The sequence below is a fragment of the Squalius cephalus genome (assembly GCF_949319135.1).
Source record: "Squalius cephalus genome assembly, chromosome: 8".
NCBI lineage: Eukaryota > Metazoa > Chordata > Actinopteri > Cypriniformes > Leuciscidae > Squalius > Squalius cephalus.
In genome coordinates this window covers 1,767,707-1,793,556 of record NC_137129.1, presented here as the reverse complement: position 1 = coordinate 1,793,556, position 25,850 = coordinate 1,767,707, and the positions used below count along the sequence as shown (strand labels likewise).

Here is a 25,850-nt window from a genome sequence, read left to right as displayed (position 1 = left end):
CGGAAGTGGACTTCTAACACAGAGGGAGGTTTGACTGAACCAATTATACAGGTAGTTGTGCCTGTTTCTTTGCGAAATGCTGTGTTGGATTCTGCTCATGGTGGGGTGTCTGGTCATATGGGCGTAAATAAGACCTACCAACATTTGCTGCAGTATTTTTACTGGCCTCGTATTAAGAGTGATGTAAGGCAGTATATTAAGACTTGTTCAATCTGTCAGTTGACTGGAAAACCAAACCAGACCATAAAACCTGTGCCTTTGTATCCCATACCTGTTATGGAACAGCCTTTTCAGCATCTTCTGGTGGATTGTGTCGGGCCTTTACCATCTTCAAAGTCTGGTAGCGTTTACTTATTGACAGTGATGTGTCAGAGCACTCGATATCCTGCTGCATTTCCTTTGCGTTCAATCACCACACAATCAGTTGTAAAAGCCTTGTCCCAGTTCATTTCTATTTTTGGAATTCCAAAAGTTGTTCAGAGTGATCAGGGGACAAACTTTACATCTAACATGTTTCAAGAGGTTCTTCGGCAGCTTGGCATTAGACACAACAAATCCAGTGCGTACCATGCGGAAAGTCAGGGTGCCCTAGAACGTTTTCGCCAACGTTAAAATCTTTGTTGAGGGCATATTGTTAAAAGGTGATTGGGAGGAAGGTCTACCTTGGTTGTTGTTGGCCACACGTGAAGTTATACAGGAGAGTTTGGGATTTAGTCCCAATCAGTTAGTATTTGGACATTGTGTACGGGGACCCCTGGCGGTACTGAGTAATGCTGCTTTACCGGAGGAGCCACCACAGAGTCTGATTCAGTATATACAGGGTTTTCGTCGACGTTTAGTTTTGGCTGGGGAATTGGCAAAAGAAAAGTTGGAAAAAACTCAGGAAAAGATGAAAGGATGGTTTAATCGCAAGTCTGAGATTCGCATGTTTAGTCCAGGAGATCAGGTTTTAGCCTTATATCCTTTACCAGATTCTCCTTTTGCTGCAAAGTTTTTAGGACCTTACACTGTGCTTCGAAAAGTGTCTGATCAAAATGATATTCTTTCTACCCCTGAGCGCAGGAAAGATACCCAGTTGTGCCATGTGAATTTGTTAAAGCCCTTTTATTCTCGTAATGCTGCTCCTAAAGTCATTCCTTCCTCAGTTGCGTTAGCTAGTTTGAGTCAAATAGGTGACGTGCAACAGGATGTGAAATCACCTGATGATGTAATTTTACAACCTCGCCTAAAAAACTCTGAGACCTTGGCTAATTTAGAAGGATGGGTAAAACATTTATCTTGCAAACAACGTTCTGAGTTAAATTCTATGCTGACTGAATTTTCTGTTCTTTTTTCAGATACTCCTTCTCGTACACACTTGATTGAACACGATATTGATGTAGGCGATGTTAAACCTGTCCGACAATGATTTTATCGTGAATCATTTGACAAACGTCAGAAATTGGAGGCTGAAGTCAATTACATGCTTGAAAACAACATAGCAAAGCCTTCCTTTTCAGATTGGGCTTCGCCTTGTTTGTTAGTGGGAAAATCAGACGGCACTCAGCGATTTTGCACAGATTATAGACGAGTAAATATCCTAACTAGACCTGACTCATATCCATTGCCTAGGATGGAAGACTGTGTTGACCAAGTTGGATAAGCTAACTATGTCAGTAAATTTGATTTGCTCAAAGGGTACAGGCAAGTGCCTTTGACCGCCCAAGCACAGGAAATTTCCTCTTTCATTACACCATTTGGATTATATTCTTACTCCGTAATGAGATTTGGTCTCAGAAATGCCCCAGCTACATTTCAGCGTTTAATGAACAGAGTGCCAGCTGGTTTAGAGGGTTGTGCCGTATACCTGGATGACATTGTTGTCTATAGTGACACATGGGATCAACACCTTATCCGAATTCGTGCGCTGTTTGAGCGTTTGTCTGATGCCAAACTCACAGTCAACCTGGCAAAGTGTGAGTTTGCCAGGGCGACTGTGACTTATCTGGGCAAGGTTGTCGGAATGGGCAAAGTGCGGCCTGTACGTGCTAAAGTCATAGCTATTGACAAATTTCCTAGCCCTCAGACTAAACGTGAATTGATGAGATTTTTAGGAATGGCTGGGTATTACAGAAGTTTTTGTCCAAACTTTTCTTCTGTTGTTGCCCCGCTTACAGATTTGTTGCAAGCAAAGGCTAAATTTGTGTGGACTCCAAAATGTGAAAGCGCCTTTGAGAATGTTAAACGATTGCTTACCTCGTCCCCTGTCCTGACGGCTCCTCGACTTGATAAACCATTCAAACTTCAGGTGGATGCTAGTCAGGTTGTTCTGCTGCAGGCTGATGAGAGTGGTATAAATCGCCCTGTCAGCTATTTCTCACGAAAATTCAATTCGTATCAGACCAATTATTCTACCATTGAGAAGGAGGCGTTAGCATTGATTTGGTCCCTGCAGCATTTTGAGGTGTATTTGTCTTGTGGGACTATGCCAACCGTGGTGTACACAGACCATAACCCCCTTATGTTTCTTCACTCTCTGCAGAATCCGAATCAGCGTCTTATTAGGTGGTCTCTTTTCTTACAGCCTTATGCTTTGGAGATTCGTCATGTGAAAGGCGTAGATAATATTTTAGCTGACGCCTTGTCCCGTGCCCCATGTGGTGGAGAATAAAGTTGCTTGACTATTAATACTTCTCTTCTCTTCCCTTTTATTGGTCTTCAACTCCTTAATTTTGCTTTTTCCAGGCGCCGGGAGATTGCTGGTTTTGAAACTAAGAGATGGGTAGAGTTTGGGGAAGTTGTAATGGTTAATGATCGATATTAACTTCACCTTAACTCCGGTAAGGTTGTTCTTTTTGTATGAATATTTTGGGGTTGGAACTTGTATAAGGTAGAGTTTCTAAAGAGAATCTCTCCCTTTTTAAGGGGGGAGGTGTTACGGCTCAGTTTTGTTTTGGGTTTGTTCTGTTTTCTCTTTTTCCTATAGGTTGCCAGATAAGGATCCACACCTGTGTTGAATTTGGAAAGCAGTATTTAAGATGGCTGTCCTTTGTGGGAGGGAGTGCTGACCCCTATCCTGCAGTTGTGTTCAGGAGCTGGACCTTCATATTGTTTTTCTCTTTATTGTTTGCTTATTTTCTGTTGAACATCTATTTTCTTTATTATGTAACCCCTAGACGTAAATAAATATTTTGTCTAATTCATTTTTTGACTCTGATCCCTTTATTTTGTTACTTCCTTGAGCCGGAATGTAACAGTCTGTGAAAGGGATTGTGTGCCTCTTTGAGATTTGCACCACGAGACGACATTCATTTGCAGTTCATTCTGGATGGCACGTAAGTCTGGAGTAATGAGTTTAGGTAAAGTGGAGCAGAGCCGGTTGTTCTGTAGGCAAATCAGTGGCTTGAATGTGATGCGAGCAGCAAATGGCAACCAGTGCAATTGGTGTGTGACATGGGCTCTCTTCGGCTCGATAAAGACCACTCTAGTTTTAGCATTCTGGATCAGTTGAAGAGGTTTGACAGTGAAAGCTGGAAGACCAGCCTCAAACTGATATCTTTCTCCAGGTAATTTAGAGAGATTTCTGGGTTCGTTTTTTTGTTTTGTTATTTTGGCAAAACTCTCCACTGAAGCAATTGCCCCTATTTTTATTAATATTATTTTTGATATTGATATTTCTGGTTTTGTTATTGTTCCTTTTTCCCCTCTTTATAGCAGAAAATTAAAATGTAATATTGGTTGAATTGGTGGTTGTGTTGTTGATTCTGTGACAGAAGGTTGGAAATCCTCATTCTCTCCAGGGTTTTCTTTTTCTTTCTCTTTTTTCTGTAAAATGTAATTCTTTACTTTGTTACCAGCTCCTTAACTCTAGATAGGTAGCTGTGTGACACTATACCTCCTCCTCATTGTAAATATCCAAATGAGCATTTTTTTATCCAGAAACATACAATACAACATGCAATGCTGTAGAAATTTATTGATGTAGAAAGCAGAAAGAAACAAAGATAAGTAAATACACAAACCCCTGGATAAAACTGGGGTTAAGAATCAGGTGCATTTAAAACCATTTCAAATCTTTACTGAATGTGCACTGAAACTTATTTATCTTAAAGGGGGGGTGAAATGCTCATTTTCACTCAATCTCCTGTTAATCTTGAGTACCTATAGAGTAATATTGCATCCTTCATATCTCCAAAAAGTCTTTTGTTTTATTATATTTTTAATTGTGAGATTGGCTGTACCGAGTCTTTCCGGAAAAAAACGAGCGGCTGGGGGCGGGCCGTGTGGGCGGAGCTAAAGAATCACGAGCGCGTGTAGGCTTTTGCGTCGAGAGCGTCTGGAAGCTGTGACATTACCGCGAGGAAAAAAGTTAAACCATATTCCAAAACAAACCATGGCTACTAACTGTCTGATTCAGCCATACATTTACGATCCTGAATCAGATCCCGAGGCTGAAATTGAACAAGAGCAGCAGCAGCAACGACTACAGCAGGACGTCTCTATGTGGTATGTATTGAAACTGTATATTGCTTAGTGGTTTTGGAAAAAGACTAAGTTCCACTTTATGTCGTCGTATTTATTTTTTTCTTTAAAGGTGTACATGTGGGAAGTGCAGTTTGATGCCAACTGAGGCGGAAAACGTCTGCTGTTTTTAGAACACCATGTCATGCGCTACTTTTACACCATTTGTGTGTGTTAACTCGTGGTTTATGAGGACATGAATTGGTTTATGGATTACTGTATGTGACTTATCAGTACACAAGCAGAACCGTTTTGCACATCAGATTAATATTTTCATAGAAAAACCATGGAATAGTAGCGCATTTCAATGAAGATGCGCGCTTTGCGATTTAAAATGAAATAATTTATTTTTCATTGACATTTCTTCACACGCATTGTGTATTGTTGTTTGGAGTGGTTTAACAATAAACAAACAGAAACCTAGAGTGGCCAGCTAAACAAATGTAGCAAATACACACACACACCATACATCGCATGTTGTTTATTTGCTGTGCTAATGCGCCGATAGCTAAGTTAACCACACAGAGATATTTTAAGCAGTTTCACTCACCGCCTGCGGTTCCAACACACGATCGTGGTGACCCTTTTTCGTTGGGACTGCATCATCCTTTAGAAATAAACGATCTGCAAATCCGGCGTCAAACTGGGCCTTGTTTGTAAAACAAGCCTCTTCAAAATGCAGTGCACAAACAAAAACACTTTCACAACTCCGTTGATGCTCTGTAGAAATAAACTCCATCCACTGGTCCCTTAATGCTGTTTTTTTTGTAATTTGTGCAGGGTTGACTTCCCCTGGCAAACAAAAACACTCTTCTTTGGTGACATTATGCTCTCTCACTCTGCTCAGTGAATGTCTCTGTCTGGTCTACGAGTGCGTGCGCGCGTGCGTCTTTCCGGGGGAAGTGCCCTTTGGACCCATATAAGGAAATTCCGCCCTCTCTTACGTGAGAGAGAGCCATACTCGAAAAAAACTTCCCGAAACTTGTGACAAACCGGAAGGACAATTTTTGGAACAAAAATACTCCTTCAAACGTACAACTTAACTTTTGAAACTTTGTCCATGTTTAGCATGGGAATCCAACTCTTTAACAGTGTAAAAAACTCAGTATGCATGAAACAGCAATTCACCCCCCCTTTAAGGATAAGATCAGCATAGGTGAAATGAAAATGAAAAAAGTGCAATATTAGTATTGCTCAGAAAACAGACGTTTGGTATTTTGCTTGTAGGATCAGTGGACTGTGGCGTAACACCCTCTCATTCCACTTAATCTGGCAATAAAATCAGGGGAAAAACCATTAATGCAAAATACACAAAGTATAAATAGTACAAATGTCTCTCTACTTTTATTGCTCACCTGCAAACACCTCGACTTCACACAGAGTGAGATATTCATTGCGCCCAGGTATAATAATGTTGACATATCGCCCCTTAATAGGCTTAAACTCAAATGTTTTTGTCTCTCCAGCTGGGATGGACTCAACAGTTGCAACCCTGTGAAGACACAGAGTAACAGAGAAATTAGACGGGTGTATCAAAACAGCATGAAGCATATTAAATATACTTCAGTCAAAGGTAAGTTTTTATATTAAAAGGATTTATTCAAAGTAATGATATTTTATTTAAGATTTTTTTTTAACTATTTGTGTAAGTATTAAGAGAGAAACAATACTTACAGCTCATTATTGTTGCCATTATTTCCCAGGCTGTTGCCGATACGGATCTGAGCTCCATTGATCCTCTCTGGAACAGCATCTCCACGATTAGTGATGCTAACCCTGGTTACCCCGTAGGCTTCCCCCAAGTCAACTCTCCACCAGGGGTCCCTGTCCCCATTAGTATGAGTGCATGACACATGAAACCAATTTGAATCCCTGTTGCCATCGACAGCCTTTTGAGCTACTCCTGCATCCCATGTGGAAGACTGGACAGCTGTGGCTCCAAGAGCAAGATTCTCTGTATAACATAAAATAATAAACAACTTTTTTTCTTTACTTTAATGTGCTAAAGTATAATAACAATAAGATCTGCAAAATAAAGCTAAACTATGTAATCCAAATGATTATTACACGGCTTTCTGGAATACTTGAATCTGATTGGTCAGTCGCCACATTCCGAGGTCTGATATTCCCAGATAATGATGTCATCAACAGCAATGCTGGATAACACACAGCTCATCCGGGTTTCTGGAGCCGGCCTTTCTTTAATGTTTCTTATATCTAGGGTGACCACCTGCTAATAAGCCCAAGGGGGGACAAGGGGTATGTTTCTGAGGGACAATGTGGGACACTGTCTGGCGCGGCGGTGCCCCACTGGCAGACTCACTGATAGTGGTTAACCCATTTCTAGCACATACCACCTTGCATAGTATTAATAATGCCCTATTCTCCTAAACGTGTAATTTTTGATGTATGCTCATGAATAAGCCAACCAATGTGTATTTTTTTTCTAAATAAAGACTCATAATATTTTGAACATTCAATGAATTGACAGATGTACTTCCACTTAAGATTTACTATTTAATTTAATTTATTTTTCATTACAATTTATTTACTTTAAATAAATTAATACATTATAATATAAATGTATAGGATTAACAGGAATTGTAGTTGCTCAACACCACAGGAACAGTTAAAAAAAAGTATTTAAAAAAAATTGAACGATTGACCTCGTATTCCCCTCCCTCCATGTCCGATTGAGAAGGACGTTTTGCAAAGGTCACAAAAAGCCCTCTCGGTATCCCCCTCAACACCTTTCAGCCACAAATATTCATTTCCCCATTCTTGTTTCTTGTACTCACACCTTCTCTTTTTAATTGATGATGGCGTTGCCTCTCAGACTCAGTTTCTTTCTCGAATTTTTCGAATTGGAAAGCGCGCATCTAAAAGTTCCTTCCTTCCAAGTGTGTCAGGTATGCGCGTGCGTGCGCTGTCATGACAACAACGAAAAAGTTGACAACAACCTAGTCAGCAGTTCAACTGAGGGGTTTGTGTGGCCACAATAGCGTGCTGAAATGTCAAGTAATGTTCGTTTGTCTGCTTGGGGCTCGAGTATATAGAGCGACCAACTTTTTTTTGAGCAAGCATAGATTATGCGTGACACGGTCTCAATTTGCGTGACGCGTGAATTGGGCTTCAAACGCTGTGCGCGCACGCGCTACGCGGGACGGGCGGTCACCCTACTTATATCACACTGTGGACCCGCTCTCTCTCGTTTCATACAAACATAACTAGTGCCAGTTGAGTCCCTGTTATAGTTATTAATTGTGTTCAAATGTTAAGATTGCATTGAGGTATTTTTTGTATTAAGAGTGCTGTAGGCTAGTATTAGCGTAATATGACGGGGTCCTGATCACCCTTTCAGGGTTTACTTTGCGATAAAAACTGTGATGATGTACATTATCCCATATTGGTTATCAAATGTTCAGTAAGAATATTATATGTAAGAATACATTAAGTAAGAATATTATGTTATATTATGTGTTACTGACAACATTCAAAGTAATGAAGAACACTCACTTGTACTCCGGCAATGTGTGTACTTTTCTGTTAATGAAATAATAACAGTTATACACACATTAATAAGAACATAAACAAATTATATCACAGAGTCTTCTTTCTGTCTTTTACCTGCAAACACCTGGACTTCACACAGAGTGAGATATCCATAGCTCCGAGGTATAACAATGTTGACATATCGCCCCTTAATAGACTTAAAATCAAATGTTTTTATGACTCCAGCTGGGATGGACACAACAGTCGCAGCCCTGTGAAGACACACAGAGAAATAGAGACGGGCGAATCAAAACTGCATGAAACATGTTAAATATTAGGGCTGCACAATTAATCGCACTGAAGCCGCACACGATTTGGCAAAGGCTGCGATTATTTTATGCCCAGTTTGTCAGTGCAGCAGCTGATCAGTAGTAAACACCTGAAGGCGTCTCTCACACACACACGACATATATCACTCTGAACACCACAGGCTGTCTCACACACACACAACATATATCACTCTGAACACCAGAGGGCGTCTCACACACACACAACATATATCACTCTGAACACCTGAGGGCGTCTCACACACACACACAACATATATCACTCTGAACACCTGAGGGCGTCTCACACACACACAACATATATCACTCTCAACACCTGAGGGCGTCTCACACACACACAACATATATCACTCTGAACACCAGAGAGCGTCTCACACACACAACATATATCACTCTGAACACCAGAGGGCGTCTCACACACACAACATATATCACTCTGAACACCAGAGAGCGTCTCACACACACAACATATATCACTCTGAACACCAGAGGGCGTCTCACACACACAACATATATCACTCTGAACACCAGAGGGCGTCTCACACACACAACATATATCACTCTGAACACCAGAGGGCGTCTCACACACACACGACATATATCACTCTGAACACCTGAGGGCGTCTCACACACACACAACATATATCACTCTGAACACCTGAGGGCGTCTCACACACACACAACATATATCACTCTGAACACCTGAGGGCGTCTCACACACACACAACATATATCACTCTCAACACCTGAGGGCGTCTCACACACACACAACATATATCACTCTCAACACCTGAGGGCGTCTCACACACACACAACATATATGCATCTGAACACCAGAGGGCGTCTCACACACACACAACATATATCACTCTCAACACCTGAGGGCGTCTCACACACACACAACATATATCACTCTGAACACCTGAGGGCGTCTCACACACACACAACATATATCACTCTCAACACCTGAGGGCGTCTCACACACACACAACATATATCACTCTCAACACCTGAGGGCGTCTCACACACACACAACATATATCACTCTGAACACCAGAGGGTGTCTCACACACACACAACATATATCACTCTGAACACCTGAGGGCGTCTCACACACACACAACATATATCACTCTGAACACCTGAGGGCGTCACACACACACACAACATATATCACTCTGAACACCAGAGGGCGTCTCACACACACACAACATATATCACTCTGAACACCTGAGGGCGTCTCACACACACCCACGACATATATCACTCTGAACACCTGAGGGCGTCTCACACACACACAACATATATCACTCTGAACACCAGAGGGTGTCTCATACACACAACATATATCACTCTGAACACCTGAGGGCGTCTCACACACACACACGACATATATCACTCTGAACACCTGAGGGCGTCTCTCACACACACAACATATATCACTCTGAACACCAGAGGGCGTCTCACACACACGGCATATATCACTCTGAACACCAGAGGGTGTCTCACACACACAACATATATCACTCTGAACACCAGAGGGTGTCTCACACACACAACATATATCACTCTGAACACCAGAGGGCGTCTCACACACACAACATATATCACTCTGAACACCAGAGGGTGTCTCACACACACACACACAGACACACACACACACAACATGTATCACTCTGAACACCAGAGGGCGTCTCGCACACACACACACACACACACACACACACACACACACACACACACACAACATATATCACTCTGAACACCAGAGGGCGTCTCGCACACACACACACACACACACATGACATATATCACTCTGAAAACCTGAGGGTGTCTCACACACACACGACAAATATGCCCTACCGCAGAAGTATGATAACACACATCATTCCCTATCGGACATCATCACTGTATCTGAATAAACAGAAGATTGAAACGCTTTGATTGATTAAACATGACTAATAAACACACGACTGCCTTTTTCTGTGTAAGAAGCTCATCATCTCACAGAAGGAGCTCAACTGTCGTTATGAAGTGAGTTTATGAAGCGAGTAAAAGCGTGTTATTAAATATAGTTTTTTTTGTTGGTCAAGAGGTTCATAAATGCTTCTCATGTTTGGAAAGCTGTTTGACTCATGTTGTTTTTTCAAATGCCCGTTATAAGTGACTCAAACTCGCAGAGCTTTCAGATGGAGCAGCGTTTACAGAGCCGTACATCACTGACAAGCTGCACATTAAAAAAAATAATAATAATAATAGCAGCCTTTCCGTTTTTTTTTAAATCGATTTAAGTGCAATTACATGGAAATTGCAATAATCGTCCAGCCCTTTTAAATATACTTCTGTCAAAAGCAAGTTTTTATATTAAAAGGATTTATTCAAAGTAATATTATCTTATTTAATAATTTTCTAACTATTTGTGTAAGTATTAAGAGAGAGACAATACTTACAGCTCATTATTGTTGCCATTATTTCCCAGGCTGTTGCCGATACGGATCTGAGCTCCATTTATCCTCTCTGGAACAGCATCTCCACGATTAAGGATGTTAACCCTGGTTACCTCATAGACTTCCCCCAAGTCAACTCTCCACCAGGGGTCCCTGTCCCCTGCAGTATGAGTGCATGCAGCATGATACCAATTTGAATCCATGTTGCCATCGACAGCCCTTTTAGCTTCTCCTCCATAGATTGTGGAAGACTGAACAACTGCGGCTCCAAGAGCAAGATTCCCTGTTCAACATAAAATAATTAACAACTTTTTTTTTTACTTTAATGTGCTAAAGTATAATACCAATAAGATCAGCAAAATAAAGCTAAACTATGTAATCCAAATGATTATTACACGGCTCTCTGGAATACTTGATTCTGATTGGTCAGTCGCCACATTCTGAGGTCTAATATTCCCAGATAATGGCCGTCATCAACAGTAACGCTGGATAACACACAGCTCATCCGTTATATCACACTGTGGACCCGCTCTCTCTCGTTTCATACAAACACAACTGGTGCCAGTTGAGTCTCTGGTTGTAGTTGCTTATTGTGTTTAAATGTTAAGAAGTATTTTTAGTATTAAGACTGAAGTGTTCATCTTGTTGCCAGAATTTTTTTTTTTTTTACACTGTAATGGATTCTAAGATAATAAACAGGTAGGAATTTAAAATGGTTTCATCACAAATCAATATGTCCATGTAATTATTTATTTGGTGTACATGAGTGTACATTATCCCTTAATTGTTTGTCTTGTTGAGGACTTCCTGCTCTGCTACTGTTCGGACGCTCCTTCTTACTGCTCCGCGCTTTGCTCTATCGCTTTTATATTTTTATATTTTATCTCCTTTTATATTTTATCTCCTTTTATCACCTAATTTTAACTTCGGCACAGTGCTCAAACGACAAAGCTTGGAATACTACAAAAAGCTGAATTCTTTCTATCCGATCAGCCTCCCGCTGAAAGCTTACATTCCAGGGAAGGGAAACACAACTGCCTACATTCAAAAGGATAAGAGAGAAAATGCCTCTTCTGGTTCAAGAATCTACTTGCTGCACTAACTGCCACAGACTTTTACAAAGGATTGCAGTTCTTGAAACAAAGTTACTTACAGGACCACCAAACCAGACGGAGCACACAACAGAGCTTCGTCATGGACACCCTCAGCATACCCAGAGTCCCATGAATCTAGTGCTCCTCGACACGCCATACTGAGTGTAGAGAAGCAAGCTGATCGACTTACAAATCGATGGCACAAACAGGGAGCGAGACCCAAAGGCACTCGAGACTTTAGATTGTCACGAGCATTACATATTGCCACAGTAGCATCCTCTACCCCAGATACAGCTCTGACAAGGATTGCAAACACTGGTCTCCTACCACCACCTATACATCTTGAGAACAGATTTGAAGTACTAATGAATGTAAATGAGGAATCCCCAAATGTGATGAATGTGATCTAACACAGACTGAATCAGCCAGTATCTAACACTGATGCTAACTGGTGCTCAAGGTCGAGCAGACAGCGGCACTCAGCTCAGAGCGCAGCCGAGCCCAGGACTCTGATAGTGGGAGACTCCATAATCAGAAACATTAGCAGCAGGGATACAACTACGTGCTGCCTTCCACAAGCAACAACTTCTGATGTAAACAGGGAACTTCAGAACATTCTGATGAAACATAAGACTGCAAATCAACTCATCATACATGTGGGGAAGAATGATATTCATAAAGAGCAGTCAGAACTTCTTAAGAAGGATTTCAATGAACTTTTTGAAACACTTAAAAGACTGAAAGTTCAAACATTCATCAGTGGACCTCTCCCAGCAAGAGGAACAAACAGGTTTTCACGGTTGCTTGGGCTTAATACGTGGCTGCAAAAAACCTGCAATATAAAAGGAGTGAACTTCATTGACCACTTCAATCTTTTCTGGAGTCAGAGGCAACTGTTTCAACAGGATGGCCATCACCCAAACAAACTTGGTTCAAGAGTGCTAAACATTAACTTCTCCCTCCATCACCCTTCAGTAGTGTGTGCCAATCCACTCAACCTAAACGGCACACACACACCTGGACACAGTATGAATGACCACGGGACTTCACTTCAGCACCTGAATGGACATGCGGTTGACATATATCACACAAGGACAATGATACCACCACTGAGCCACAACAATCTCTGCTCACGGATACAATCTCAGCTGAGCCCTGCCCACAGAGCTCATCACAGACAGACATATCAGAAGATTCAAGATTCAGCACCCAAGGACGACTTTCTGGAAAACAGCCAGGGAAGCCAGGACAACATATTACAGCCTCAGCCCCTCTCACTAGACACGTTATCCCTCTCTCCAGCATCTCCACTTCTGTGCTTCTCAGAGAAAATGGAAGAACTGGTGTATGCTGGAACCAAACTATCCCACTCTTTTGCTGGGAGCCCCCAGATATCAACCAGAAAACAGCAGGCACCGCAACCACCAAAGCCTGCGGGCCCAGCTCGCCCTATCCCTCCTGTGAGAGCTCTTCGCCCTCTGCCACAAAGCCAGGGCCCACACCCTCCTCCATCTGCTCGAGGTGAACCAAAAACAACTGATACCAGCTCCCAGTGATGCATGTCGGGTCCCTGCTTTGATAACAGTAACTTTCTCAAATGTTTACAGAACAAGCGGGAACCCAGTGTTCCTGTATCTTTCTCTATTTCTGTTATATTACATGCTAGAAAGTCTAAGGCCTTCAATAGCCATACAGCAAACCCAACTAATCTGGTGCCTATTACACGTCAAACTAATATTGCTGTGGGGACAAAACGTAAGACTGTTAAGTTAGCACTTTTAAACATCTGCTCACTTAAAAATAAATCACTTCTAGTCAACAAATTAACCACAAACAACCTGGATTTTATGTTTCTAAATGAAACCTGGCTAGAAGACAGCTGCAGTGCAACAGTCCTCAATGAAGCAGCCCCTCCTAACTTTACTTTTATGAAAGGTGGGGGTCTAGCTGCTCTTTTTAAAGATATCTATCAATGTAAGCAAATATCATTTGGGAATTATCCGTCTTTCGAATATCTGGGTATTGTGTTTAAAGGTGCTCCACGCATTTTACTTATTATTTACAGGCCTCCAAAATACTCTCCAGCCTTTGCTGAGGACTTTACAGAACTGTTATCAACAATTACCTCAGAGTTTGACTGTTTTGCCATTGCTGGAGATTTTAACATCCACATAGATAATGCAGAAACCAATATGACAAAAGAAATCAAAACTGTTTTAAAAACTTTTGATCTGACCCAGCATGTACATGGACCCACACACAATCGTGGACACACTCTAGATTTACTTATCAGTAAGGGTCTAAACATTTCATCGATTGTTATTAAGGATATAGCACTGTCTGATCATTTCTGTATTTTCTTTGATATATTGATCTCTCCTGCCACTGAAGCTAGATCTGTGTCTGTCAAGAAGAGATGCTTAAATGAGAACACCAGTGTACTATTTATGATGGCTATATCCTTAACACCAGTTGACTCTGTTGATCTTCTCCCTGATTCTTTTAACTCAAAGATAAAAGTGTAATTGATGATATTGCTCCTGTTAAAGTCAGGAAGAAGAGTGGCAGACAAAAAGCACCTTGGAGAAACTCAACAACAGTGCAAAATATGAAAAGACAATGCAGAAAATTAGAGCACATGTGGCGGAAGACAAAACTGGTAGTCCATTATAACATCTACAAAGACAGCATCCATGCTTTCAATATAGAACTAGGCAACGCTAGACAGACTTTCTTCTCAAATATTATAAACAGCAATTTAAACAACACACACACTCTTTTTGCTACTGTAGAGAGACTGACAAACCCTCCAAGCCAAATTCCCAGTGAAATGCTCTCAGACAACAAGTGCAGTGAGTTTGCTTCTTTCTTCTCTGAGAAAATCAATAATGTGAGAAAGGTGATCAGCACATCCTTGAGTTTCCCTGGGGTCAGACAGATCAGACCAGAACCTGAGGAAGTAGTCACTATGTCTAATTTCGAAGAAATTGATGGCAAAATTTTGGAAGAAACTGTACAGCACCTTAAAACATCAACCTGCGCTCTTGACACACTTCCCACATCTTTTTTTCAAAAGTGTGTTAAACAGTTTAGAAGCAGATCTTCTAGAAGTGGTAAATGCCTCACTTCTCTCTGGGAGTTTTCCAAACTCCCTGAAAACTGCAGTTGTCAAGCCCCTCCTGAAAAAGAGCAATCTGGATAAGACCATATTAAGCAACTATAGGCCGATCTCAAATCTTCCTTTCATAGGCAAGATCATTGAAAAAGTTGTCTTCAATCAGCTGAAAAAATTCTTAAGCTTGAATGGATACTAGTCTGGTTTCTGATCACATCACAGCACAGATACAGCGCTCATAAAGATAATTAACGATATTCGCATAAATAGCCTACTGATAGAGGCAAATTATCAGTGCTGGTACTACTCGACCTCAGTGCTGCATTTGACACAGTCGATCATAACATACTTCTTGACAGGCTGGAAAACTGGGTGGGGCTTTCTGGGATAGTCCTAAAATTGTTTAGATCATACTTAGGAGGGAGAGGTTATTATGTGAGTATAGGAGAACATAAGTCTGAGTGGACATCCATGACATGCGGAGTCCCTCAAGGCTCAATTCTTGCGCCACTCCTGTTCAACCTGTGCATGCTCCCAATGAGCCAAATAATGAGAAAGAACCAAATCTCTTACCACAGCTATGCAGACGACACACAGCTCTACTTAGCCCTATCGCCTAACGATTACAGCCCCATTGACTCCCTGTGCCAATGCATTAATGAAATCAACAGTTGGATGTGCCAAAAATTTCTTCAGTTAAACAAAGACAAAACTGAAGTCATTGCGTTTGGAAACAAAGATGAAGTTCTCAAGGTGAACGCATACCTTCACTCTAGGGGTCAAACAACTAAAAATTCAGTCAGGAATCTCTGTGTAATTAGTTTCAGTAGTCATGTCAAAGCAATAACTAAATCAGCATACTATCATCTGAAAAATATTGCAAGAATTAGATGCTTTGTTTCCAGTCAAGACTTAGAGAAACTTGTGCATGCTTTCATCACCAGCAGGGTGGATTATTGTAACGGACTCCTCACTGGCCTTCCCAAAAACACCACAAGACAGTTGCAGCTCATACAGAACGCAGAGCAGAACCAGAAAATATGAACATATCACACCAGTCCTCAGGTCTTTACACTGGCTCCCAGTTACATTTAGGATTGATTTTAAAGTATTATTACTGGTATATAAATCATTCAATGGCCTAGGACCTAAATACATTGCAGATATGCTCACTGAATATAAACCCAACAGATCACTCAGATCATTAGGATCATATCAGCTAGAAACACCAAGGGTTCACTCTAAGCATGGCGAGTCCGCTTTTAGCTATTATGCTGGAACCAGCTTCCAGAGGAGATCAGATGCGCTCCTACAGTAATCACTTTCAAATCCAGACTCAAAACACATCTGTTCAGCTATGCATTTACTGAATGAGCACTGTGCCTCTGTGCGTCCGACCGATTACACTGTATTTTATTTCTAATTAATTTCCTTTTGTAACTGTTTTAATTTCCTGTGCTTTTATTTTGTTTTTATTTTCTATGCAAAGCACTTCAAATTGCCATAGCCTTTTTAATAACTGTTTTAATTTTTCTTGCTCTCATTTTGTTATTATTTTGTATTCCTTTCTATGTAAAGCACTTTGAATTGCCATAGTGTATGAAATGTGCTATACAAATAAACTTGCCTTGCCTTGCCTTGCCTTGTTTGAACTTGTTTGTTTGGTTTGCAAGGAATATTTTTCTTCATGGAAGCTTTGCATTTATTATAAAATGTGCTAATATAATATTTCAATTCAAATTAATATTTTGTGTCCAAAATTATTTATTTGTGGTTAGTAGTCATGTAATAGACGGGGTCCTGATCACCCTTTCAGGGTTTACTTTGCGATAAAAACTTTGATGATGTACATTATCCCTTATTGGTTATCAAATGTTCAGTAAGAATATTATATGTAAGAATACATTAAGTAAGAATATTATGTTATATTATATGTTACTGACAACATTCAAAGTAATGAAGAACACTCACTTGAAACACATGTTGGTGTGTACTTTTCTGTTAAGGAAATAATAACAGTTATACACACATTAATAAGAACATAAACAAATTATATCACAGAGTCTTCTTTCTGTCTTTTACCTCCAAACACCTCGACTTCACACAGAGTGAGATATTCATTGCGCCCAGGTATAACAATGTTGACATATCGCCCCTTAATAGACTTAAAATCAAATGTTTTCATGACTCCAGCTGGGATGGACACAACAGTTGCAGCCCTGTGAAGACACACAGAGAAATAGAGATGGGCGAATCAAAACTGCATGAAACATGTTAAATATTAGGGCTGCACAATTAATCGCACTGAAGCCGCACACTATTTGGCAAAAGCTGCGATTATTTTATGCCCAGTTTGTCAGTGCAGCAGCTGATCAGTAGTAAACACCAGAGGGCGTCTCACACACACAGCATATATCACTCTGAACACCAGAGGGCGTCTCTCACACACACATGACATATATCACTCTGAACACCAGACGGCGTCTCACACACACAGCATATATCACTCTGAACACCAGAGGGCGTCTCACACACACGCAGCATATATCACTCTGAACACCACAGGGTGTCTCACACACACGACATATATCACTCTGAACACCTGAGGGCGTCTCACACACACACAACATATATCACTCTGAACACCAGAGGGCGTCTCACACACACGACATATATCACTCTGAACACCAGAGGGCGTCTCACACACACAGCATATATCACTCTGAACACCAGAGGGCGTCTCACACACACAGCATATATCACTCTGAACACCAGAGGGCGTCTCATACACACAGCATATATCACTCTGAACACCAGAGGGGGGGCGCGGCAAGATGGCGGCCATGGTGGATGTTATTTTTTAGCTGCGAAAGCCTTGGGGTGTTTTTTTCCCAAATAGTCGTGAAGGGAGAAATACATTAACACAATTTTATAGCTATGCTGCATGTATTTTACTTTGGATTATTATAGACCAGGGGTGGGCAAACTACGGCCCGCGGGCCACATGCGGCCCGTTAGGCTGTTTAATCCGGCCCGCCGAGTATTTAAAAAAATTGTCTTAAGATCGCATTAATTTAGCCTTTTTTCTTGCAATACTTTGCGTTATATATATATATGCGTTGCATATATTTGACAATCGGAATATCAGATATTGCATGCCATAGCTAACAAATGTAAAAAAGGAAAAATGACATAAAAGCAGATCATCATTCATTCAGCGCTGTTGTGGCTGCGGTGTGTCACGTAACAAGCAATGACGCGTCACCATGGAAACCAAACAGACAGCAACTTAAGCGCGTAGACTTGTTGCACGTTAATGTTTTTTCCTTTTTTGGAAACTCAATGAGAAAAAAAATGTTTGGTAACCGCTTGCACACCTTAGTTTTTCCTTTGATTTGTCTGCTATTTAGTTTCTTTGCTCCTTGGATTTGTGGATGTATCCTGCCCGATTCCGTTTACCGACCTTTATCGTCCGGCTTTCGACTACGCTCCCCTGTCTGCCATGTACAGAACCCGTTTTTTTTTTCCATTAAATGTTCTGATCTCCCTTTGCCTTTTATGTTTTATTTTATTATTCTTAAAATAAATTTGTATATTCGTTTATTTCCACAAATGTATGACTTTTGGAAGTGCAAATTGCCATTCAGTTTTAATAAAGTTGAATTAACGTAACCTGTAATTTTTACTCTTCTAAGTGTACACTTGCAGATGTTTTGTTTCTAATTTACTGTTAGGCCATTAAATAATAATAAGGATAAACAATATTTAAAAAGTATAGGCTATAATTATCTAACATCTTTAAAAATTAACATCAAAACATGCTAAATGGGGGATATCTAGCATAAAAAAATGTATCTGTTGTCGTTGTCTGTTTGCTCAGCCGATCTTATGAAAGTGCGAATACCACGAATTGTATTTGTAGTGCATAATATGTTTTCGTGTGCATATGATATGCACTTTATGGCGTGTAATAGGCACGCACTCCACACCCCTAATCCTAACCAAGGGGTTTACAGTGTGTAGCATGCACGCAAAAAAAAGAAAAAAAAACCATTTTTGCCATATTTGGCACGAGAAATAAAATTTGTGGTATAGATACGCACTTTCATGAGATCGTGCTTCATAATCTGCTACTGGGCCGGCCCTCTGTCAAATTTTTAAAACCCAGTGTGGCCCTTGAGCCAAAAAGTTTGCCCACCCCTGTTATAGACGATAGATTTTGGAATCGTTCCCCCTCAGTTGTTGGATATCGATATCCCCTCACGAAATGAAGCCGAGTACTGTCAACAGCTCTGGTGGTGCCATTAAACGAAAAGAGAAGACTGCTTCTAATGCATCGATATCGGTGGAGACAAAGAAAAGTCAAGAAGAAGGGATAAGCAGTGACATTGAGATGGCAGATCACTTGTACTCCGTCGAGAAAGATATTCAGCATATGCCAAATGAGTTTGACATGCCAGAAAAACCTCGCTCCAAAAAAAAGAAAGACAAACCGTCGCTTCTTGAGATGCAAGAGAATATTGTAACTCTCTTATCCAAGAAAATTAATGAGAGTTCGGGGCACCTGGAGAATCTGATTCGGGAAAATACGCTCAGCATCAGAACTTTGAAAAAGTCAATTGACTTTGGCGCTGAATGAAGTTAAAGACTTGAAAGACGAAATGAAAGTGGTGAAAGAATTCACTAAATCGCACGAGCAGAAAGTTGCTGAGCTTGAACGAAAAGTTAATGAAGCAGAAAGATATCGGAGAAGATGGAATTTGAGGCTCCACGGTGTTCCCGAGAAAGCGGGTGAAAATCTCAAGCATCAGGTGATTGGAATTTGCGGCTCAGTTGCTCCAGAGTTAAAGGAGAGATGCCAGGTTGATGTGGACATTGTTCATAGACTGGGTCGGAAAGAACAAGGAAGAAGTACAAGAGCGTCGATAATTCAGTTCACGAACAGGTCTACTCGGGATCTACTCTGGAAAAGAGCGAAGAACTGTGAATTCCTTCAAGCACGGCGGTTACGGTTTACAGCAGACTTGACGGCGTTGGACGTGGAGAGACGAAAGCTCCTGTGGCCCATGGTAAAAGATGCCAGAGAGAAAGGTCGCAAAGCATATTTTGTGGGGAGTAGAGCCTTTGATGATGGCGTTGAAATTTTCCCCAAATAAAGGTTTGGTTCTGATGGTCTCTAACCTAATAATTCAATTGAGGATTTGTGAAGTGAATGAGAATGGTCGAGGGGGAGTGAGGAAGAAGAAAAAAAAAAAAGAAATTAAAGTAAAATACAAAATAATTTCCCAGGTTAAATTATAAACGAATAAGGAATTTGCACCCTTTGAGTTACATATACCTTAGCTCTTAAGAGTTTTTCTTTCTTTCTTCTGTAATTGTGTTCATTAAAAGTTCATGTCGTTATCTTTTTGTTCTTTTAATGTGAGGGGTATTCGAGATTTAACTAAACGAAAGGCTGTTTTTTTGTATTGCAAGAGATTTAGTGTAGATTTTTATTTTTTACAAGAAACTCATGCTTGTTCTTCAGATGTGAATTTTTGGAAGTCTCAGTGGGGCAGCGAAATTTGGCATTCTTTTGGAAGTAATCGCTCAGCAGGAGTTGCAATTTTAAAAGGTTCATTTAAAGGTAAAATTGTTAATAGCAAAGTCCACAATGGAGGTAGATGGATAATCCTAACGGTATCCATTGATGGTAAAATGTTTTTATTAGGTACTGTATGTGCCTCAAATATTAAAAAATATAATGTTGATTTGTTCTCTGATATTGAAAATGAGATTAACAAAATAAGGAAAAGATTTCATGATACTGAAATTCTTCTAGGTGGGGACTTCAATACTGTCCCAAATGTTAAGATGGATAGAATTCCTATTCCAATTAAACCACCTACAAGTGATTCAGAGCTATCAATATTTTGTGAAAATGTAGGGGTAATTGATATATGGAGATATAAATACCCACATTTGTAAGAATACACATGGAGTAATAGGGATAAATCTAAACAGTCAAGAATCGATTTTTGGTTAATTTCTAGTTCATTAGAACAAAATACAAACAGGGTATCTATTGAACCATCAATATTGTCTGATCACAAAATTATTTATCTTCTCATTAAAATGAATAACGAAACATCATATAAAAGCTCTAAGACTTATTGGAAGTTTAATAATAGATTATTAGAAATTGATAGTTTTTGACTAGCCTGGCTAACGTCAGACCAAGTCTCATTTGAGACTTGGTCTGGGAACCACGTGTTCATTTTCTCGTATTTGAGGCGTGGTTTACGAATGCCCAGAGCCATTTATTGGGCGCTACGAATGTCTATCAAATGCGCCTGTACGTAGCTCATTGTCAATCGCTTCAATTATACCAGATGACGTATTTAGAGTGACAGAAATTCGACGAGGAAAAAGACGATGGGTCAAAGATTTATTTGTACACGATGGCGTTTAGCGAATATTACCGTTTGTGCAAGATAAACATGAGGGTAGAAGGTAACGTCGAGTCTGATGCCATGTTGGATCCATATATATAAACAAACTGCTTCGTTGTCTTCATTGTCTTGCTGCTCCCTCCCCGTTCTGTGATTGGTTCCCTTTTTCAGGGGAAAATTTGGTCCATGGTGTCCAGACTGCCTAGCAGCGTGAATAAAATTGCACTGCAAGCAAGGCAGTATGGGGAAACCCAGGCTAAGTTTTTGACATGAAATTAAGAAAATAATACAAACATATTGGAATAAAGCTAAGCAAACAAATTTATACTGTAAAAATTGGGAGCTCATGAAGTTTCAGATTAGAATTTGTGCAATTGATAAAGGCAAAGAAGTTGCAAAGTCTAATCGATTAAAGGAAGAGGAAATTATTAGAGCTATTTGTAACATTACTAATAATGACAGTGATGGGAATTCTAATTTGTTAATGAATTTGCAGGCTGAGTTAGATAAATTATATATAATCAAGGCAAAAGGATCATTTGTTAGATCACGAAGACGTTGGTTGGAGGAAGGGGAAACTAATTCCAGATACTTTTATAATTTGGAGAAAAGGAATGGAGAGTATACAGAAAGCGTAATATTAATGGCCATGAAACACAGGACCCTATTATTATTTCAAAATACATATCCGATTTTTATGGTAAATTATATTCCAGCAATGCATATTCTGTAGACAAAATAGATGATTTTTTAAAGCCCCTTAAACAAAATATAGCTTGTATTGATGAAGATTTTAAAGCTCTTTGTGATAAGGAAGTATCCATTTTAGAGATAAGAACAGCTATAAAAAAACTTAAATTAAACAAGTCCCCCGGTAATGATGGCTTAACTGCTGAATTTTTTTAAACATTTCAAGACGATCTTGTTGAATTTTTGTTAATGGTCTTTAAAGAATCTATTGATCAGGAGGCTTTGCCACCCTCCATGACACAAGGTCTAATATCTTTAATTCCAAAGCCTGATAAAGACCTATTGTCACTAGATAACTGGTGACCTATTACACTAATTAATAATGATTAATAAATTATTGCTTTCATATTCGCAGAAAGGTTAAAGTTAGGATTAGAATTTATTATTGATGAGGGGCAGTCAGGTTTTATAAAAGGTAGACATATTTGTAATAATATTAGACTTGTATTAGATCTTATAGATAATAATGAAATTATTAATGAAAATAGTTTTATTCTGTTTGTCGATTTTTACAAGGCCTTCGATACAATTGAACATGACTTTATTTTTAAAGCTCTTAAATTTTTTGGTTTTGGGGACAAATTTCAAAAAGTAATTAGAACCCTATATAATAAAATTAATAACTCTGTAAAATTGGCATATGGAACTTCTCATAGATTCGAAATTAAAAGGAGTATTCGACAGGGCTGCCCTATTAGTCCATTGCTTTTTTTGTTGGTTACACAAATTGTGGCCATTCATATTAAGAAAGACAGTTTTCGTGGTATCAAAATAGAAGACACAGAAATTAAATGCACACAATTAGCTGATGACACTACTCTTTTCTTAAGAGATTATACTGAAGTTGGAAAAGCAATAAAGTGTTTGCAGTCATTTTCATCTGTATCTGGTCTTTCCCTAAATATTAATAAATGTGAGCTGATGGCTCTAGGTTCATGTGATTTTACCACAATATGCAATATTCCCGTGAAAGAAGTTGTCAAATATTTAGGTATTAAGATATCAAAAAATAAGGAAGTCAGAAATGAGTTAAACTTTACTCCTATCATTCAATCATTTGAAAAGAAACTGAATTCTTGGCTGATGAGAGATATCTCTTTAACTGGTCGTGTGTTATTAGTTAAAGCTGAAGATTTGTCCAGGTTGGTTTATAATGCTCAAGTGTTAGAGGTACCCCCCTCATTAATTAAAATAATAGACACTAAACTCTTTAAATTTATTTGGAAGAACAAATCACATTATATTAAAAAAGAAAATATTTGTAGATCAAAAGTTGAAGGAGGATTGAATGCTTTGGATTTTAAGACCTCTAATATGATATTTAAAATAAAATGGCTTCAAAATTATTTTAAAAAATAAGCAAAGTATATGGTATACAGTACCTAATTATATCTTTCAAAAAGTAGGTGGTATAGAATTTATACTAAAATGTGATTATGATGATGTTAACAAAATACCCGTTAAACTTGCAAGTTTCCATAAACAAGCATTACTTTCATGGACTCTTATGTATAGTCATAATTTTTCCCCCCATAAATGTACCATCTGGAATAACAGATGTATAAGGGTTAGATACAAATCAATTTTTTTTTTTGAAAATTGTTTTAAAAAGGGAATCATTTGGGTTAAACAGTTGATCAAAAATGATGGTGTTTTATACAATTATAATGAGTTTGTTCATGTTTATAACTTTTCAGTTGATCCTGTCCAATATCTTTTGGTTGTACATGCAATTCCCAAGGAAATTTTGAGATTATTAGAAGGTCATAATAATTATTCTATACAAATAACAGTAGAATAATTTACTTCATGTATTAAGTTGCAGGGTAAGGATTTCATAAGTTCTGGATGTAATAATATTTTTTGCGGTCCCTTCTTCAATCTAAATGTATACTTGCTGTTACTACTCACTGGAATTATTTATTTAAGAAACATATTGATTGGAGTAAAGTTTGGATGACACCTCATAAGTATTGCATTACAAACAAAGTAAAAGAGGTTTCATAAAACATTTTCCATCGAATTTACCCAGTTAAGTCACTTGTGGTGCAGCGTTTTAAAGTGAACATAGAAGATATTTGTGCTTTTTGTAAAATTTCCCCTGAGACTATTAAGCATTTATTTTGGGAGTGTCCCAAGACGCAAATGTTCTGGAAAGAACTTAATAATTATTTGCAAAGAAAAGTTGTGACTCTTGTTATCTTTGAAGAAATTGATGTTATGTTAAAATGTTTTTCATTTGAAGGTGATAAAAATCTTTTGTTTATATTTGATTTAATTGTTATAATTTCCCGTTACTATATTCATAAGGTCAAATGGAATGGAAAGATACCAAATTTTGAACATTTTAAAATTGATGCTAAAATATATTTAGAAACTATATACAAATATTTACTATATTTCTATAAATACTAAATACTATATTTCTTTTTTTATTTATTCTTTCTTCTCTGCCCCTGACATGTATGGTTATATGTACTCTTATTTGTAAATTGTGTTTTGTTCTTATTATAAGTCTCATTAAACGTCTCACACACACACACACACACACACAACATATATCACTCTGAACACCAGAGGGTGTCTCTCTCACACACACACACACACACACACACACACACACACACGACAAAAATGCCGTACCGCAGAAGTATGATAACACACATCATTCCCTATCGGTCATCATCACTGTATCTGAATAAACAGAAGATTGAAACACTTTGATTGATTAAACATGACTAATAAACACACGACTGCCTTATTCTGTGTAAGAAGCTCATCATCTCACAGAAGGAGGAGCTCAACTGTCGTTATGAAGTGAGTTTATGTAGCGAGTAAAAGCGTGTTATTAAATATAGTTTTTTTTGTTGGTCAAGAGGTTCATAAATGCTTCTCATGTTTGGAAAGCTGTTTGACTCATGTTGTTTTTTCAAATGCCCGTTATAAGTGACTCAAACTCACAGAGCTTTCAGATGGAGCAGCGTTTACAGAGCCGTACGTCACTGACAAGCTGCACATAAAAAAAAAAAAATAAATAATCGCAGCCTTTCCGTTTTTAAAATCGCGATAAGCCAACTCGATTTAAGTGCGATTACATGGAAATTGCGATTAATCGTGCAGCCCTATTAAATATACTTCTGTCAAAAGCAAGTTTTTATATTAAAAGGATTTATTCAAAGTAATGTTATCTTATTTAATCATTTTCTAACTATTTGTGTAAGTATTAAGAGAGAGACAATACTTACAGCTCATTATTGTTGCCATTATTTTCCAGGCTGTTGCCGATACGGATCTGAGCTCCATTTATCCTCTCTGGAACAGCATCTCCACGATTAAGGATGTTAACCCTGGTTACATCATAGACTTCCCCCAAGTCAACTCTCCACCAGGGGTCTTTGTCCCCATTAGTATGAGTGCATGACACATGAAACCAATTTGAATCCCTGTTGCCATCGACAGCCTTTTGAGCTACTCCTGCATCCCATGTGGAAGACTGGACAGCTGTGGCTCCAAGAGCAAGATTCCCTGTTCAACATAAAATAATTAACAATAGCTTTTCTTTTCTTTCTATTTCATGGAAGATTTGCATTTATTACAAGTGAGCTAATAAAATATTTAAACAATATTTTGTGTCATGTAGCCATGGGTTATTTTGAGATAACTGTCTTGATGAT

At 39.0% G+C, this 25,850-nt stretch overlaps 1 protein-coding gene across 1 annotated transcript; it reads right to left on the bottom strand.

The window, feature by feature from the left end:
- Positions 1-3,936: 3,936 nt before the first annotated feature.
- Positions 3,937-25,695, bottom strand: LOC307162672 (uncharacterized protein). The gene is made up of 9 exons (XM_079878165.1): positions 25,422-25,695; positions 17,078-17,214; positions 16,967-16,993; positions 10,790-11,069; positions 8,128-8,264; positions 8,017-8,043; positions 6,175-6,454; positions 5,856-5,992; positions 3,937-5,769 (listed from the first exon to the last, which is right to left on the bottom strand). Exons 2-9 carry the CDS (start codon positions 17,178-17,180, stop codon positions 5,765-5,767), a joined length of 996 nt encoding a protein of 331 aa, XP_079734291.1. The 5' UTR covers positions 17,181-17,214; positions 25,422-25,695; the 3' UTR covers positions 3,937-5,764.
- Between the last annotated feature and the right edge of the window lie 155 nt (positions 25,696-25,850).

Coding starts and splice junctions, on each gene's coding strand:
- LOC307162672 (XM_079878165.1), bottom strand. CDS start 17,180: ATGAAAACATTTGATTTTAAGTCTATTAAGGGGCGATATGTCAACATT. Junction 11,070..16,966: donor CACACCAACATGTGTTTCAA/GTGAGTGTTCTT, acceptor TATGTTGAACAG/GGAATCTTGCTCTTGGAGCC. Junction 5,993..6,174: donor AATGGCAACAATAATGAGCT/GTAAGTATTGTT, acceptor GTGTCTTCACAG/GGTTGCAACTGTTGAGTCCA.